Source organism: Bidens hawaiensis, unplaced genomic scaffold (assembly GCF_021521415.1).
Source record: "Bidens hawaiensis isolate Kalapana, Puna unplaced genomic scaffold, B.hawaiensis_p1.1 tig00001920_1, whole genome shotgun sequence".
Taxonomy (NCBI): Eukaryota; Viridiplantae; Streptophyta; class Magnoliopsida; order Asterales; family Asteraceae; genus Bidens; species Bidens hawaiensis.
This window is the reverse complement of record NW_027491107.1, coordinates 1,396,632-1,416,617: the sequence shown is the minus strand read 5'-3', so window position 1 is coordinate 1,416,617 and position 19,986 is coordinate 1,396,632. Positions and strand designations below refer to the sequence as shown.

At 33.9% G+C, this 19,986-nt stretch overlaps 1 protein-coding gene and 1 pseudogene across 3 annotated transcripts; one reads left to right on the top strand and one right to left on the bottom strand.

The window, feature by feature from the left end:
* Positions 1-5,396: 5,396 nt before the first annotated feature.
* Positions 5,397-8,318, top strand: LOC143599350 (uncharacterized). Of its 2 annotated transcripts, none has more exons than XM_077077335.1 (9): positions 5,397-5,765; positions 5,833-6,099; positions 6,419-6,545; positions 6,667-6,728; positions 6,813-7,043; positions 7,131-7,252; positions 7,342-7,480; positions 7,559-7,738; positions 8,212-8,318. In XM_077077335.1, the coding sequence occupies exons 1-8, from the start codon at positions 5,400-5,402 to the stop codon at positions 7,715-7,717; spliced, it is 1,473 nt and encodes a 490-aa protein (XP_076933450.1). In that variant the 5' UTR covers positions 5,397-5,399; the 3' UTR covers positions 7,718-7,738; positions 8,212-8,318. The 2 variants fall into 2 exon arrangements, with proteins under 2 accessions (XP_076933450.1, XP_076933444.1); XM_077077329.1 differs by having other exon boundaries at positions 7,559-7,757; positions 8,212-8,311.
* A 2,617-nt stretch (positions 8,319-10,935) lies between these two features.
* On the bottom strand, positions 10,936-18,099 carry LOC143599768 (uncharacterized; annotated as a pseudogene). The gene is made up of 16 exons (XR_013147349.1): positions 17,929-18,099; positions 17,762-17,845; positions 17,555-17,695; positions 17,339-17,409; positions 17,113-17,206; positions 16,215-16,292; positions 15,447-15,513; positions 15,286-15,371; positions 15,143-15,193; positions 14,660-14,707; positions 14,457-14,577; positions 13,634-13,814; positions 13,417-13,554; positions 13,215-13,327; positions 12,865-12,936; positions 10,936-11,613 (listed from the first exon to the last, which is right to left on the bottom strand). The product of XR_013147349.1 is annotated as an uncharacterized LOC143599768 (transcript).
* Between the last annotated feature and the right edge of the window lie 1,887 nt (positions 18,100-19,986).

The window sequence follows — 19,986 nt, the reverse complement described above, 5'->3', positions numbered from 1 at the left end:
TAGTAAGGTTTTGTGAGATAACTAACAATTGACATTTGTTTAGCAACTTACAACCATCGCTGCGTGGTGAGGACTTAAAGAGATGTACTTATTTGTATATCGATGGGTTTATATAAACCGGGAAAGGATAAAGAGAGAACTCGTTGTTAGGGAGAGAACTAGAGAATTCTTAAGTATAGGGTTATTTTTGTAAAATTACCCCAAATACATATTTACACTTCTGATGGCTTCTTTCCTCTGTACGACCTTCCCCTCTACAACTTTCCTGTACGTGTTCGATGGACTCTCTCCAAACACCTGCAGATCTTGAATCATTACAACTTGATGATTAAGAACCCTAAATCATCAAATATATCACCAATCGTGTCTCTTCATCATTGATTTCAACCAGTGTTCAATGGACTCTCTCCAAACACCTGCGAATCTTGAATCATTACAACTTGATGATTAAGAACCCTAAATCATCAAATATATCACCAATCGTGTCTCTTCATCATTTATTTCAACCATTGAACATGACATCTGAAGGTACTTTTGAATTCTAACTTTTATCTTCCTTAATCATGTGTGTTACTGATCATATTGCTCTATCTACACATTCTACAATCAATAATTACTCTGTAATTACAAAATTTGGCGATTATATTGCATAAACAACATGAATTAGGTGATTCTAGGTAAAAAAAAAAAACAGCCAAAATTAGGCGATTCTGGTCAAAAATAGTTATTACTAAAGGAAAAACCATAATTTGTTTGCTTCATGTATTGATTTGATGGTTTAATTGATTAGTCATGAACAATTTTAGGAGATACATGAGTATTACAAATGAGTAATAATATGTAATACAGAGTATTGCATATATGTAATAATGTTAATATTACATCTATGTAATAATAAAATAAATATTACGATATGCAGTATCATGTTGTTGTATATGTGCAATACCCGATATAACATATGTTCAATACCGAGCATTGAGTATTGCATATATTTAATATTGTGTAATACCAATTACTGCATGTATGTAATACTGTTATTATTACAATTATGTAATATACAAAAATGAGTTATGAATAATCATAGTCTTTAGATATTTGTATCCTCTATGTGTTGATAGCATTGCTTGCTATCATTATATTGACCGAGCGTTGCAGTTGACTTTGTCTTCTGTTGATACCAACATTAGAAGTAGTTAACTTAAGGATTATAAGTTTGCCATTTGTTTTGGAATGTTTGAAGGTTTTACTATTCATTTGTTGGAATAGTGAAATTAGTTTGCTATTAGTTTGTCGTGTGTTAGTTTTAAATTAGCTTTCTGTTAGTTTGTCAAACATAATAAAGTATAATAACATCTGTTGATTTAACAAAATAGTTAGTCTGACATTATATGTGTTTGCATATATTCTCTTTATTATTCACAAAATGAAGGGCATTTTAAAGATTTCATTCGAGGACGTGTTTCAGTCTCGGGGTATGATCAAATCATATTAGGCACTTTTGGCTTGACTTTTACATGTCAACATATTAGTCATGGTGCAGACCTGAGCATTGGGTTAACAATTAATATTTAAATTGCACTATTCATGATGTTATGCCCATGCCGTGAACTTTATGGTAACAAACTAACAATGAACTGTTTGATTTTTTTGTTAGTGCAGATAAGATGTGATCTTATATTGGGTACCTTGTATTAAACTAAAATGTGATTTTCCATTGGTTACACTGCAACTCTTATGGTTTGTTTCCACTCCTTAAGTTGTGCAGAGTTTATATTTATTTTTTAAAGTGGTTGGTTGAATCAGATTTTGGATTCTACAACAAATTTATTTGGCTGTTACATTTATGTTGGATTGCATACATTTTCAGAAAATGTCAAACAACCTCAGTGTGTATACATAAATGTCGATCTTGCATTGAGGCTCTTAAAGTTTTGGACAAAGGAAAATCTACGCATATGTGAAGATTTTGAGATACTAATTGGAGGATAATTCTTTTCGAGATGAGCGTACAAATAAATCATGCGTTGGAGAAAGCATAGTAACCTGATGAATTCAACAAGAAATTAACTTGGTTGATTTGTCGATGATGACTACTTTTTTTTTCTTGTTTAAGTATTTATACTAAAATGGTTCATTGGGTTATGAATGATTTGGTCATTATATTTGCATATTTCATGTATGTATTCTATGTTTGTACTACACATGTGTATTGGTTGTTTTACTTGCATTTTAAACATCATGTACGCGCACTTCATAATATACACCATTATTTCAACATTATATGCTTGTATTACATATATGTAATGTATCTATTGGATATATGCATTACATGCTTGCATGCACATATGTACTCTATTTCTCGCGGTCAAAACAACCCACAATACCAATTGTAAATTTCCTGCGACATAAATTTCAGCAATCTCTAAACCGCTTAAAAACATAAAATTCATCGCTTAAATGTAAGTAAATACATATTGCACATACACAATGCAAATGAATAAGCTTGTATTAATGTTACATTTTGAGTATAAAACATGCATCAACAAAACATACACAAAGATACAATTTAAAAATACAAGTAAAATATACATTGCACATATGCAATACAAACAAATAATCTTGAATTGAGGTTATGATTTGAATATCAACAAGCACCGGCATAAGTTGACAAGGAGACGGATACATTGTATTCTAGACCATATTTTATTTAGCCATCCTTTAGTCTTATTAACTCCTTTTTTGTTCAACACCACATTTTCTCTCTTTCGGTAGTTTCTTTAATTTCCAATCTTCATATCCTGGTTGTAAATTAAAGAAAAATGTTGGTATTTATATCTAACAAAGTACTAATACATGTATGCAATACAATAGTGCTACATATATGCAATACAACACATTGTATTAATACTGCAAATAGGCAATACAACATGGTTCATATGATGCAATAGCTAAGCAATGCATACATGTGACACAACAAACAAAAAGTACTGCATTTATGTACAACAAACCTCATATGCACGCAATAGGTAATCACTGCATATATATAATACCACACATTTCGTATACATACAAGAGTTAAGCAATACACGTATGCGATACAACATGTTGCATATGCATTAAATATCAAGCATAATTTATATATAACATACCGTCACTGTTTACATCATCGAGCCTGTATTCCTCGTCTAATAGCGTCGTACATTTTCACTATTTATGGTCATTTTGACCTTCTTCGTTGCCTTCATTTCAGTGATATATATACAATATAATTGATTCAAACATATGCAATCACAATACTATATGGATATAATGTATCAACTTATCTAAATCACACCATCAACCCTCATATTCTATGCAATGACAATCCCTAATTTTCCCCTGTTTTGCTATATGTTTTTTTACCCAATTTTCCCCTGTTTTGCTATATGTTTTTTTACCCAATTTTCCCCTGTTTTGCTATTCGTTTTTTTACCCAGCTTCCTCTGTTTTGCTATCTTTTTTTTACCCTTTGTATTTGTTCATATTTTCCACTATAAGTTCATTAAAACATGTGTATAATATGTATTGCATATATGTATTATAGCTACAAAAATATCTAACATATCATCTCAACTTCAGATGCAATACGTCTATGTTGTATAAAGAAACATGCTCAAATATATTTCCATAGCTATGTTCAACAATACATATGTGCAGTATAACTAAAATATATGTAGTGAGATACACCATTCATGTATTAAATCTATGTAATATATCACTAATCATGTAAAATGAAACAATAGACTTAATAGATGACTACTGTATATATGTAATACATATGTAAAATGCCTGTTATTGAATGACGTAATACATAATCTACGTATATACACAGGTTTTAATGGTGTTGCATATACATAATAGATAACTACTGTATATATGTAATACAATAGACTGCATATGCACGTAACATACAAGTGATGCACCTATGTAATACAGATACTACATATGAATTTAATAGACACGCACTGTATACATGTATTATAATAGAGTACATATGCATATTATAGATAAGTGCTACACATATGTAATATAATCGACTATATATGTACTTTGATAAATAAGTGATGCATTAATTATACACTGCATATATGTCATACTTAACAAATCATGTAAATATGACCAATCGATGTTGATAATGCATAAAAATGGATGTGATTGGGTTCGTGTATTCCCATTGTCCAACGATGCATATTGAGACCATACATTAGTTCTAGTACCCAATTCCGCTTTCTCACAAGCAATTCAACGAACACTTGGTGTGCAAACTTAAAAAATTAGAAGACTTAACATATTGTTACCCGATTTTGAGATATAAATCACGAAAAACAGAGAATAATGCGTATGTGTAGTGGTATACACAAAATAATGTTTGACTCACAACCAAAACGCACAGTAATATCATATGTTCGCTTCGATTATGTGTAATCTACTAATGAATCATGCAATACATATGTGTAATTACACGTATGCGAGCTGTTAACCATATATTGTTACCCGATTTTGAGATATAAATCACGAAAAAACAGATAATCGGCTATTGAATGATTACCTGGTAGTGTTATTTGGCTTCGATTATGTGTTCTTCGCGTTTAATCGGCTGGTTTTAATTGTGTTCGTCTGGTTTGAAAAAACCCTAGGTTTTGGGATGATCGATTGATGTGTTTGAGATCTGGAGAGAGAGGGGAGAGATAGAAAGTGATGGTTTTGGGCGGGTTTTGTTATTTTGGTAATTCCTTAATTGCCCATTTCCTAATAAAAACGAGTCTTTTATCAGAATTTTTTTTTTCAATTTTGATTAGGTGAAATAAATGGATATAATAGAGTTCTCTAGTTCTTTCATTTAGAAGAGTTCTCTCTAGATCCCACCCCTGTATAAACCATGTATGTTTAATAACTTAATTGACATAAATGACCGTAACAATCGATGGGGGGCGGGGATGCGGTTGTGACGCCCCTAACGTCTACGTCTTTGCACCACCTTTTGAAACCATCATAATCGAACCGAGTCGTTGTCTTTGCATCAGCGGCACTTTAGAAAGTATAATAAATAAATATTTTAACAACTAACATAGAATAAAATAATATTATTTGTATGAACAGTAGACAAATGTGAGACAACTACCATCTACAAATTAGCATATAATACTTATAAAAACTTATCCAATCTGGAATTTATTACTTATGTGTTAACTTCTAAGAAAAAAAATAACTTAATTTGTCAAATACAAAATTGGTTGATTAATGTCATTTGATGTGGTTACAAAATACAAAACAGTTTTTTAAAACACTAAAATAATCCTTTCCTTATCCTCCTCCTCCTCCTCCTCCTCCTGGTTGTTGGTCTTCGTCTAGCAAAAAGCATGATGCATTCCCAGCACTTCCACTTCCCTCACACCAAATTATTATTATTCTTAAAACCTCCTCATTCTAATCATCAACCCACTTTCAGTTTCCTCACCACCACTACCACTACCAGTATCTGCTGCTCATCCTCTAATTCTAATTCTAATGATGGACCCAAAAAACAACGACCCACTCCAAGGACTAGGAGGTACGGAAGCTCCCGGAAGTCAGTCCTGCGTAAAACATTCAAACAAGAACAAGTGACCTTCACTGCTCCTCTCTCTGATGACCCCCTTGTCGCCATCATCGGCGGCGGAATGTCCGGTCTCCTCTGTGCTCTCCAGCTGGAGAAGAGAGGCGTCCGCTCCACCGTATTCGATACCGTCAGTCAAGCATTTTATCAAACACTTGCTCTGCATTTTATAAATATAACAAATTTTAATGATTCAGGGAATTCATGGACTTGGGGGAAGAATGGGGACTAGAACTATTCATGATGAAATGGTGTTTGACCACGCTGCTCAGTTCTTTACCGTCACCGACTCCGCGTTTGCTGACTTGGTTGACGAATGGTCCCGCAAAGGCTTTGTGAGGCAGTCACAAAGGGTGATTGGAGAGCTTCAACCCGGTGGCCATTTCCTCCCCTTTCTTTCTTCCACTCCTCGATATATAGCTGTCAATGGAATGCGTACTCTTGCAGACTCAATGCTTTCCCAGGTTCACTATTCTATTACTACTTCACTTTTATTTATTACGGAGTACTATCTTTTTTAATGCCATATGAAACTGCTTTAACTGCAAACCTCATTCATGTTTTGGTGTCTTTTCTTTTGACTTATGCTGATTTGATTCTGGCTTTGGTTTTTGATGTATATGATCCGCCATTAACTCTTGTGAAGACGTTAATGAAACTCACAGTAGATCGATAAATTAGGCTATATTGAAATGAAATAAAAATTATACGGATTTGTTAAAGTAGTTATATGAATTTGGGTAATGTGTAATGGCTTAGCTGGAAAGTTTATATGTGTTTCAGAGTTCCCTGATTGAAGTAGTCCGGCCGTGCTGGATAAGCTCTATGGAACCATATAATGGAATGTGGCACTTGAGTGAGAATGGAAAACATCGGGGACAGTTTGATGCCACTGTTATTGCACATAATGGTAACTGTCATATTAATGTCAGATCGTGTACTGTCTTTCCGGAATATTCTTGTCTAATACCCTTTTCATTAATAGAATGCGCATTTCATGATACTACTCAAATGTTATGTTGTATGATCAGGAAAATGTGCTAACCGATTGCTCTCTACATCGGGACTACCACTTATTGCAAGGCAGATGAAGGTATACAAAGCATTTCTAGAGTTTCTTATAACCTTTTTTACTTCTTTATAACTGTTCAACAGTATTAACAGTGAATGTTTACAGAGACTGGAACTTAGTAGCATATGGGCTCTTCTTGCTGCCTTTGACGATCCACTTCCTTTACCGGGAAGAATCGTTACTCCATTCGAAGGTGCATTTGTGAAAGGGATAGACTCTCTATCATGGATGGGAAACAACACACAAAAACTATCTAATTCTCAGAATGTGGGACCGCCTCATTGCTGGACATTTTTCAGCACCGCCTCTTTTGGAAAACGCAATAAAGTCCCTCAGGTTTTTATATTACTCCCTTTGGGCAAATGAAGACCTCGTATTTGACTATTTGACCCCTACCTAAATTGACTCTTTTAACTTTATCAGGAGAATATTCCTAATGCAACGGCAGAGAAGGTGAAACAAATGATGCTTGCTGGTGTGGAGAATGCCCTAGGGTTAGAAACCGGCTCACTTAAGACACCAACATATACACGTGTACAGTTGTGGTATGAATTTCGGCAATTGCAGTGTTATAAATTTATAATTATGATGGCATTACATAAGTTAAGTGGGAATAATATATATTATTATGCAGGGGTGCAGCTCTTCCTACAAATACTCCTGGTATTCCATGCATATTTGATCCTCTTGGAAGAACGGGTATTTGTGGCGATTGGCTACTTGGTTCCAGTTTAGAGGCGGCAGCCCTAAGTGGATTATCCCTAGGAAATCATGTAATTTCAACCCATTTATAACTCTTATGTTATTCACTAATATAATATGGGGTTAAATGAGGGGGTATTCTTATACAGATTGCGGATTTTCTAAAAAGTGGTGGGTCACAACCGGATGAGTTTGCGGTTGGGTTACACGAGGAGTTCCATCCGTTGCAGGGTCATGATATTGGGCAGTTCCCAGGGTTAGAGGCCAATAAAGATATACGTGAGGCTGAGGTTCAAGTTGGAGCTTAAATGTTCTCTTGGACATGAGTCGTGTGTCTTTCCTTGAGTCGTAAGTTCATCTTTATAGTTTTATGGATGCTCTCCTTTATTATTGATCAGGGACCTAATTGACTAATTTACCCCAATAGGCTCCACTACTTATAAGGTCCACTTGAATCTTGGTTCCATAGATCGGTCCAAACCCTAGGTTGGTTCCATAGGTTGGACCGGCCAAAATGGTTCTGTTTTGGCAGTTTGAACCGGTTAAAGTTTCTTTCTTTAATTTTTTTAGTTTGTATCAAGTTTCTAAAAATGATAAAGAGGTTCATTAATATAGTACATTTGCATATGGCCAGTTCCAAATTTCCAAAACCGAACTTGGGATTGTACGATTGAACTGAACCACCAAACCAGCCGGACTGCCCGATTTGATTCAGTTTTAACGATTTATAAACACGCCTACATCCAAATGAATATAGTCCATAGAATAACAATGTAAACTGTTCTTCATTTTGACCTTGCAGGTTTGGAGTCTATTAGCTTCTCTTCCTAACGCCACATCATGAAGCACCTTTTGTTGTTACTAATGCTATTGACAACAGTTTACAGTGCCACTAATCGTAATATACTGTAAGCGGGCTTATCATGTAACCTTTTTGATCTGTTTTTACCCTTTTTGATTAAATGTAAATGAAATATCATGTAAGCGGGCTTATCCTATCTTTGAGAACGTGATTCTCATCCCGGGGTTATAAAAGCGTGGCGGAGTTGGAATTTCAGTCCATTCACTCACTTATTAATGGACCAACTTGGGTTATCTCCATCTCTAATAGTTCGAATAGGAAGAAATTAAGAGAAAAAAGGACTTAAAAAGAAGTGTCAAATGTGTGGAAAGATGTCCAAATGAATAAACATCTAAATCTGTTTTGTTTAAAAGATTAGATTATTATTTAATGCGTAAGACTCATCTGAAGCTCGATTGCGTGAGTTATTTTTCAAGCGTGAGTAATTATTCAAGCTCGACCCTTGCTCATTTATTATTTATAAGTTATTTAATTATTGGTTTATATATACACACACACACATAAGTATGCGTGTATGATTATAACTTTTATATATTCATATTGTAATGTTACTTTTTATCATAGTTATATATATGATAGTATTTATCATGTAACTTGTATTAGATACATATTATTATACTTATATTAATAATGGACTAGAGCCCGTTTAAGCTTATCCGATTCGAGTTTTAACGAGCTGCTCTCTAATATCTCATGAGTGGCTCAACCCATTTACACCCGTATTGCATTCCCTAATTGTATACTTAGATTATAAAAACGGAATCCCACACTTTTCATAAGTAAGGAGTATGCTGCAAAGTATAACAAAATTAATATCTTGGTCTTTGGGATATTTGTTTTCCTTTTGTGCATATTTCCACTTCATCTTGAAGATCCATGCTTGCTTTAGTTTTACCTGATCCCTTTTTCGTTCAGGTTGTTAAATCTATTGCCTTACCCAAATTAAATAAAAAACTAATTGCATGGACTAATTGAGCTTTGTCTACAGGCACACACAAGTGAAGATGGGAGCATTCCTTTGATAATAAGAAGAATCTAGAGTGCAACATTGCTGCTAGAAATACTCTTAAGAGTTGTATCAAATAGCTTGCGTGTTAACTATCATTTGATTTGACATTTAAAGCTTTTGTTGTTAAGTAATCAATATCGATGCATCAAATCTGTTTGTTGTGTCTTGTCTAAAAGTTAACACAAATCTGTTTGATGTTTCTTGTCTGAAGGTTGCACAAGCTTATATATTGTTGTCTTAATTTATCTGATGTAACATCATGATGTGTTGCTCCTGTCTTCGATCTTTTGAACCGTGGAAAATCAAAACCACGTGTTAATGTTTTGCACTTAAAAGTTCTGGGTTTGATGGAATCTATATAACTTTTTTTTGTGTGTTTGTATCCTTGCGTGAGATCGAGGGATGGACCTTGGGGTAATGCTGTAATGGTAGGGTTGTTATCATACTTGTCAAAAGCGCGAAAAGCACCCGCCTAGGTGCTGAGGTGAGGTGCAACGATACCCCCTTATGTACTAATTCTATAAAACAAGAGAGAAACTAATTGGTCATTGTACTCTATTGAACTCACATTGTTATGTACATGCTGCCAATCACTCATCATTGTATATATGTCAAAAATAGTCTAGGTATAGACTATAGAGCGTGCTATGATATAGACTAAAAATTAGATAAACAAAATTATTATAAAAATGGTTATTCTATTATGGTGAATGACATTTTGTCATCATGGCCATAGTATGTTGTCTACTTTGTTATCATATTTGCTCCAGCAATACTAATTGTGTAGCTAACGATGGGCCGTGTGACGACACCGATAACAATTTAACTTTATTAGCTAGAATTCAACATTATATACATTTTCATGTGTCAATCTTTTACTGGATGCTTGGATTTTATTTAGATAAAACAATTTAACATCATCGGCTATTATTGTTTTCAACATTATCTTCATTTCCACGTGTCAACCTTTTACTAAAACTTATATAAAACGAAACATTATTAACTATTATTATTTCCAACATTATCTTCATCTCCACTTGTCAACATTTTACCGGATGCTTGGATTTTATATTGATAAAACGATTAAACATTATCGACTAGAAATCTAACATTATCTTCCATTCCACGTGTCAACCTTTTACTGGATGCTTGGATTTTATTCAGATAAAATGGTTTACCATTATATAATCATTGATTTTCTTGTATAAATAAGAGCTTAACATTGCCGTATCTTATCCAACACTAACTTTTCTTTTCTAAACTTTTTGAAAAATGTCTCGGAACGAAAACTCATCATCGGCTTATGATTTTATCGAACTTTAATGAATTTGATAAATGGAAAGCTAGGGTTGCTGAGCAAAATCATCTTGGTCACCTAATTATTAAATTATATATATGCGAAACATGATCATATTCATAGGAGATCATCCTCCTAGAGCGAGAAGAAGGCATCTTGACTGTCAACGTGAGCAGGGTGAGGCACGTTTGATGAAAGACTACTTTGTTAACAACCCAACATATGATCAAGACACTTTTCAGCGTAGATTTTAAATGTGAAAACCATTATTGATTTACTGAATGGTGGTGGTTGTTACATCGCGCAATATCTTTTTTCAACAGAAGCAATGCCACAAGACACCACCCACCATCATTGCGTTCACCACCAAATTTATAGCTTTTCAAAACGACTCATTGTGACTGATCCTTAAATAAAACAATTAAAATACTTAAAAAATGACATTTAAATGGGTATAAATTTTCTGGGATTGCAATGTCTAAACAGTTAACCATGGATAAAATGGTGTACAATGCAGAGGGGAAACAACAGATAGGAAGAGGTTGAAGAAGATCGAGGATCAGTGAGCGGTTTGTAAACTGCACATTGTTTGCTTTTGCAGAGATGAATTGTAGTCAAATCACTAACTTGCCCAGTTTGGTTTTATGATTTCTTAAAAACTTATGTCACATTTGGGTTGCCAGCCTTATGTACAATTATGATATGCATGTGATGATTATGTGTTTTTGTTATGTTTAACTATGCTTTAGTTGATGGATAAATTCAAACTAATATAAAACACTACATACACAATATATATAAGCATAATAATCACATGTATAAACATGTCCATCGCCTTCCAGTCAAACATCACCATGAGAATGGGTTCAAAGTGGGTCTATTCACCACAATTATACATCAGTTCTGGCTATGAACAGTGCCTGAAATCGGAGTGTGGTTATGGCTGACAGTCTGTTTATAATCATGGTAATTTGCTTTGACCAAGTAATGAGCGCTTGTCGTGCATCCTTTAGCCACCATAACAGCTGCAATAACTCTGAAAATAACAAACGTTTTAAACATTGTCATATCCTTTTTAACAAAGCAATTATGATCATACTTGCTTAGACACAAGACGCACTGGAGATAAATATATAACCAGGGTGGCAACCTTGACCCAAACCATTCTAAATGGGTCAATTTGGGTTATTTTAAAATTCAAATGGGTTGATTTGGGTCATAGGTTTTAATTAAATGGGTCAAAATGGGTCACTTGAAATTTCACATTCTTATTTTCGGGTCAAAATGGGTTGACAAATTTAACTATATGGGTCGATATAGGTTAGTGTCTTAAGGAAAAGAGACATGTTCGGGTTGAAACGGGTTTTAGATTGGAACGATATCGGTTTAGGTTTCGGCTCGGATCAGGTTTCGTGCCGACACGAGTTTTAGCACTGGACGGGTTGGGTTTCGGTTTCTTTCCAGTTTTCACACTAGACGGGTCGATTTTGGTTTTTGATTCGTTTTCGTCGACATTTCGGTTTCGGTTAATTCGTCGGTTTTTTTTATTATTATTATTTTTTTTGATGAACAAGGATAACGGCGAAAATATTTTAGTTTTTTTACTTTTTTCGTTATTCGTTTATATTTTGAGTTATGAATTTTTTATTGTTTTTTTTGAGGGATTTTAATCTTAATAAAAACCCTCAAAAAATTAATAAAAAAAATAATAACTCAAAAAATAAAACAAAAACAAAAAATGTAAAAAAAACTAAAGCGTTTCGTCCGTTGTCCTCGTTCAAAAAAAATCGACAAATTAACCGAAACTGAAAAGTCGACAAAAACGAAACAAAAACATGCTGAAACAAGCTGTTAAGTGATGAAACGAACTGAAAAATTGCTTAAGCAAGCTGTTAAGTGCTGAAACGAATTGAAAAATCGCTTAAACGAGCTATTATATGCTAAAACGAATTGAAAAATCGCTTAAACGAGCTGTTAGGTGCTTAAACGAACTGAAAATTCGCTCAAACAAGCTGTTACGCGCTGAAACGAAATGAAAAATCTCTTAAACGAGTTTTGACCCAAACCCGTTTGGACCCGTTCCAACCTTGACCCGTTCTAACCCGAACCTGTTGACCCTAACCCGTTCCGACCCGAACCAAAACAACCCTTTTTTTAAGTGACCCGTTTCGACCCTAACCCGTTTCAACCCTAACCCGTTCCGACCCATGACCCGTTTCAACCCAACCCAACCCAACCCATTTTCCACTTCTAATATGAAGTTATAAACGAAAGTATTGTGATTTACCAAGTACGAGCCTGACTTGAAGATGATCAATTCTCGACATGATTCTGTTCCCTACATCTTTCAACACAAAATCTGTGATGACAGGAGAAACAACCAAATATGATTTAAAAGGACAGGAAAATGTTCACAATAATTATGTTGTGAAACATAAATGATAAAGAAAATTGCCATAAATAGCAGCACACTTTCATTTTGTTTCTCTTTCTTTAATGGTTTGTCGTTTTCCAAAATCGTGGTTAACAGTTGGCCCAATTTACTATAAAAATCGGACCATAAGACCCTCTAATTTGCCACAGTATAAATACGTGAAGGATATCATATGCAATATTGCAGTTTGAGCTTAAAATTACCAGAATCATGCTCCGGCTTTATAGATAGACCGCATAACGCATACTTAGCATAAAGTGGTAAACGCTCGCGCTGGGAATAACCTAACTTGCTAGTTAAAGACCTGACAAGTGCACTGATGCATAAAAGAAAAGGAATGTCATTTGGTTACGGAAAAAGAAATTAAAAACAGTGAGAATGAAGTTCGTAAAAAGTAATTATTACTCGGTACGCAACACTGTAAGAAATTCAGAGGGTAAAGATTCCATAAATTCGGATACATCCCCAATACCAAGTGACTTCACTTCCTGTTTCAGATTTGTTTTCTCTTCAACCGACATTCCCTCCCCAAAAGCAGCTTTACTGTAATTAAAAATAAGATAGTGGTGTCAGCATGTGTGTGTGTGTGTGCATTATGAAATTAATCATATTTGATTATTACCTGTTAATTGTTCTTCCTGTGAAAATCAAGGGAAGATATTTAGCATATTTTCCTACGCCGAAGTGTTGGGCTACTTGTTGGATTTTATGTGAGTCCAAAAGAACCAATGCCTTCCAAAGTTGGCAGTAGTTGACTCTGAAATCTTCATCTAAACTTTTGTAGATCCCATGATCCAGAAGAACTGATGTATAAGCATATAATGGATGAAATATGTATATCTGTGTGTGTGTGTGAGAGAGAGCTATGCTATCAATAGCGGTGCTATAGCGGTTATCGGTCAGGCGGTAAAATAGCGGTCGAAATATCGGTTCAAATAGTGGTTCCAATATTTGCGTCGCTATTTACCGCTATTTCGCCGATATTTGGTCACCGATATATCGGAAATAGCGGTGAGATTATCAGTTTAATATTTTTGACCCAATTGTTACTTTTTTTGGCCCAAACTATAAGCCCATAGCCCAATTTCATTATGATTATTACTGAACGATCAGCTTATTGCCCTAAAAATACCTCAATCGCTGCTGATGCTCATCTCCGATACCCGTTTCTCCGCTGCTGATGCTTATATATTTATGGCTTTCGATTAAGTGATTAAATCATGTCTTAAATTAAAAATATCGTTACTTTGTGTTTTGAACTATTGACTTTTATGATTTTGGTATTAAGACTTAAGTATTATTATTAGATAACTTTTGGTGTTATATATATATATATATATATATCCCACCGCTATCCCACCGCAATAACCGATATCTCAGATATCGGTCATTGACCAATATCCGCTATTTTTTGGCATTAACTGCATAGTGAGAGAGAGAGAGACCTAAAGAAAACCCTTTCTTTTTATCCATGGAAACCAATATGTTACCAGGATGTGGATCTCCATGCACAAAACCATGAACAAATATCATTTCAGCAAATGCTTCTACCAAAACTTTTGCAACCTTCAATAAAAACCCACAAGAATCAATATCTATAGAACAATGAATAATGGGATTTATACTTCAAGATATTAAATACAACAACCTTTCTTGGATCGATTCCCATTTCCTGGATATAATCCAAATCGTCTACCTGTAAGCCAGTGAATTTTGTGTTAACCACATGAAATGATTCACGCATTAACCAACCTTAGTGAAGATAAGGGTTTCCATATACAAAATATAATCCATTTTGTATAAAATGTACATATAACGAAAGCAGTCCAGGTGAAACATAACTATGGTACAGTTTATTTTACTTTCCTAAATGAACAGTTCCATTGGCTGGACAGTATAGCAACACACAAACAATTAGAATAGTTTTACTATTTTCTCAAATAACATTGTGCTTGGTTAATCAATTTATAATGTGATAATACCCAGATTTATCAGTTTCCTCAAAAGATTAGTGCACGTGTAATACTTTAAATTTTTATCTAAAAACATATAAAAAGAAAACAGGAACCACATCATACTTGGCATAAGTGGTCGTGTAAAGAGAAATAGAAAGAGATAACGAGATACTAACCCTTCGTCCCTTGCAATACTCCATCGTCAATACCTGGCTGGTGGTAAGATCCTAGTAGATGTATAAAACAACTATGAAAGTAATTCCATACAAAAAATAATTTGTAGCTTGACTAGCTTCATAACATGATGAATCAAGCATACCTGAAAAACCTTAGGGACTCTGACTCTGTTACTGTGTTTGAAGTTTACTGCAGTTTTGACTGAATTCCTTGCCTCCTGAAGGAAATCTGCGCAGCAGTTTCAATTTATTATATACGCAGACAAAAATAAAAAGAAATTCTTTAAAGGTTAGTTTAGCTCACCAAGCTCCAAAGCAATCACCTTTGAAAATTCTGTTACCATCCACTGAAACCTGTATTCAGGAAACAACTGTAGAAACAAGAGAAAGAATCTTTAAAGCAGATAATAAGAGACTGTGTGTGTGTGTGTAGAGAGAGAGAGAGAGAGAATAGTTCCAAATTCGGAATTCCAATAAGAATTATTCTAAACCGTATATTTCAAATGCATGAGTAGAATTTGAAGGCGTTTGGAGGGAGAATAGATGCATTAGAGCATTCTCATCCCACCCCTATCTCTAAACCAAAAATTACACTAAAACTCACTACATTTTCTCTCTCCATTTCAATTAAACAATACTTTTTTATGCCTTTATCATTATCTTTTCTCCCCCCACCCCCTTCACTCACAACCACTTTCAAAAAATATTAAAAAATCATAGGGGATGAACAGTAGCTTTTTAAATATACAGAAAAATCATTGCGTTCCCTAAAATATAAAAACTCTTCACTCACAACACCCTAAATCACTCTCTAAATTATAAAATCACTCCTCACATACAATAGGGGGTTGGATGAGAATGCTCTTAGAATTCATTTCCATCTTTGCATTGTGAAATGAGTGTATGTGTGTGCGTCTCCCAAGGTAAGAAAAGCATATTGCAATATTATGTTTACAAGCAAAACAAATTACTAAGTATACTAGATTCTATTTTGCAGAGAGTGGCATTATTGAAAAGAATAAAAATATAAAACATAATAATGCCATAATGAACATGAGAACATCACACATACCCATGTGACACATTTGGTAAGAATAGACATTGTTGCAATATCCATTCTCATCCTATCCTTTAACCCTGGATATTGGATCTGCATTCACAATATATTTGAGATTAAAAAAATCCTCAATTCTCAACACCTTTATACTAACAGCACAAACCATGCAATGGAAAGAATGAACCAGATATCAGATTACCTCAAATGTAAATCTCGCCAAATAGATACTAAAACTAAAGCAGCAAAAAACACGGAACTAATAATAACTTTAACAGTTAGCTAGACATATAACCAAGATTTCCTATTAACTTAAAGAAGATGGAAAGGACAATTTTACCCCCTCTTTTTTAGTTTTCAAAATCTGTTAAGATGTATGAGCAGATTTTTCCTAGGTTTTACTTGTAGTTCAATAAACCTGTTTTTAAATAAAAATAACATCTGGCTACAAATATGCGCTTGAATGCTGGGTTGGGTTGATCTGGCAATACCCTTTAAACCATATTTTAGGATTCAATGCATAACTATAATGTATTGAAAATGACAAGAAGTGCTATATCATTGACATAATAATCTCATTTTATTTAAATAAAACGTTTAAGAAATTTTAAGCATTTAAATACACTTTAGGAAACTTCAACCCATTTGACCCCCTTCCTTGTTAGCCAAAATTGAGTAAGTTTACCCACGTGATCTGATGCAGATAAAATAAAATCAAAATACGCTAATTTGGATGCATTTAAACTAAAACACACACACGCACACAACACTACGTGTAGTTTAGAAAGAAATTTGAATATCTGAACTCTAATATCTAGACAATAATTTCAGCATGAAAAAGACCACACATCAGGAGCCCACAAGTAAAAAGAAAGCAAAACAAAAATAATAAGGCTTGGAAAAATCTATGACCAACCTTGAGCACGACTTCCTGATGGTCTTTGAGTACTGCACGGTGCACTTGAGCAATAGACGCAGCAGCAATAGGTTGTTCATCAACAGACAAAAAACTGATACACGACCGCACATATGGAATCAGCTATTGAGTGCTACCAAACCGTAAAAGCAAAAGTTTCAAAAAAAAATAAATAGAGGATACACATTAACCCTTCTATTAGAAAAAAAAAATAAAAAAAACTTACATCTGTTTTATATCAGATCCTAGATTGGTGATTAAGACTTGTTTTATAGCTTCAAAAGAGCACGGAAGTGCCTAGAGTATCAACAACCAAAGATTAACTAATGAGTTGATATGACTACAAAAAACTTATTAGAACAATTATAATGTTTTAAGTAAAATACAATTCCCAGATTGAGCGATTGATACGAAGAATGAAAAGATAGAAAGAGAGTTAAACCTGATCCTGCAATAATGCGAGAGTAGAAGAGTATTCATTGGGGACTTGGCGTACTGAAGCTACAAACTGAGCAGCCTTAATGTAGAAGCCTTGGTTCATCTCACATAGTTTTAATATCCGCTTAGCGGATCGCATATGAACCTAATGAGAAATCAAATTATATATACAAATAATGGTTGAGAGTAAATAAAGAAGACAAGTACTGACCTGAGATAATATTTGTGCATAGTGAGGTGTATCCTTGGATAATCCGTGCAAGGAGTACTTGTAATCAACAACATTGGCAGTAATCTACATAATACAATATGAATTATTATTATTATTATTACAAGAGAGAAATGAAATGAAATGAATATGAAGGAAAGGAAACAAACGGTATAGAGAGATCGAGAGGAGCGAAGGACGCCATTAATGATAAGAGAGTGCTGTCGGTTAGGGTTTAGTGTGTGGTAAGTGAGAGCTGAGGCGCCGGTGCCGGAGATGATGATGGCGGCAGAAAGGTACAACGATGCTTTCTTCCCCACCAACTTGGTGCTCCTCATACCCCGGTAATGGAAGTCAAATGTCAGTCAAATTAGTAACTGTTTGTGTATCTATACTATATATATATATATAATATAAACAAATATATCTTTCCTTTATTTTATACTTTCATAACACAAACCAACAACATAACGATCCGAATAAGAATAATAAAAAATCTTTAAAAATTGTGTTTTGAGAACAATAATAATAAAAGATAACAAATGACAAAAAGGAAATAAAAAAAGGTTTAAATTGTATTAATGTAAAACCTGAAGGAGGGAGTATATTTAGTAAAAAGAGGTAAAGAGGGTACGTTTAGCAACACTTTTTTTCAAACACATAGTACTACCTTAAATAGGGGTGTAGTAGTCATTCTAATATTAAATTTAACGTTTCTTTCATATTTTTTTAAATTATTTACAACCTTACTCCCTCAACTTTAATCAACATTAGGAAATTTAAAGAATAATTACAACTTTGATCCCCCACCTTTTAACTATATATTATTTATAATTTCACTTTTAACCTAAATTCCCCCACGATTTTTAAATGGTCATAACTTTTTCATACGTTAATATTTTTTTTAAAAAATTGCACCATAAAAACAAGCATTTAATTCTCTGTAATTTGAGTATGATATTGTCATAGTTTGTTTTCAGTTAAAAAAATAGCATCTTATGTTTATGCGTTTGTGGTCCGGTTTTGATGGTTTTAAACTAAGCTGTGAGCCAAACCGTTTTGTGTCATCGAAAACTGAAACCAAACTGTTCAAAATTAAAACCCAACAAAAACAAACCATTAACAATTATTAGATTTCGGTTTCATTTGTACTTCCCTACTAAATTGAGTTTAAAATAAGAATTCTTAGTCCACGGTTTCAAATGGAACGATGAGCACCCAAAATCTCTTACGTGATTATTAAGGTCTGTATTCCTGCTGCATTATGCGGGCACTCGTCTAGTATGAAATAAAGAGTCGAAGCTATTTTTACAATTACTTCAAATTTAATTTTGTTCACTTCTCCACCAAGGTTTATATCCGGTGAACCTATTTTCCTCATTGACTTTTAAACACTAAAATTAACGGTCGATTCAACCGATTGACAATGCCGTTTGACTCTATTTTATATACCAAGCATATATATGTATAAAAAAGTTTTGGCCTCCAAAAGTTATGTGCCCCAACAAGGGATGCAACTCGCACACCCCCCGGGGCTGGGCCTGGGTAAACGCAAACCCAAACACTTAATATTTGGGTTTCAAAGTGGAACATAGTTTTAGGTGTCACATACAACAACGATTAAAAAGAATATAAAGTTAAAAAAAAGTTAGAAATAAATTTGTGTTTATAAAAAGGGTTCATTTTAAGGTTTCTTCAATGATGGTACTCAAATTCAAATTCCATTTCATGTGCATGCTCTTGAATATGGACAACACTGCTACAAAGGAGATTCGAAATGTGAGTTCTATGCGGCTGGTAGGCATTTCAAAATAAACTGACAGCCAGTTACATTTAACCGTTAACAAAATAGTTTGCAAACTATAATGTAATAGAAACATTCAATTTCTATGTAACAATAAAGGATGAGAGAATAATTATCATTTTATTAAGTGATTTTTGTTTATTTTTATACGTTTGGATATCATGTCTTGTTACAAACTAACGTGTCTTAACTTCTATATATAAATAATATATATTGTCTCGTATTTTAAACGGTTTTTATTGCAAAATTATTGATTTTCATACTTAATTGCTTTAAGATTGATTACCGGGTTTAAACGGGTGAAACCTTTGAAAACCCCCCAATATGTAGACGGTTGTTGTGATGAACTCAAGGATGTTGACATGGCGATATGATGACAAAAGTTACGACCGTGACAACAAGAACTACAACTACGGCAATACAA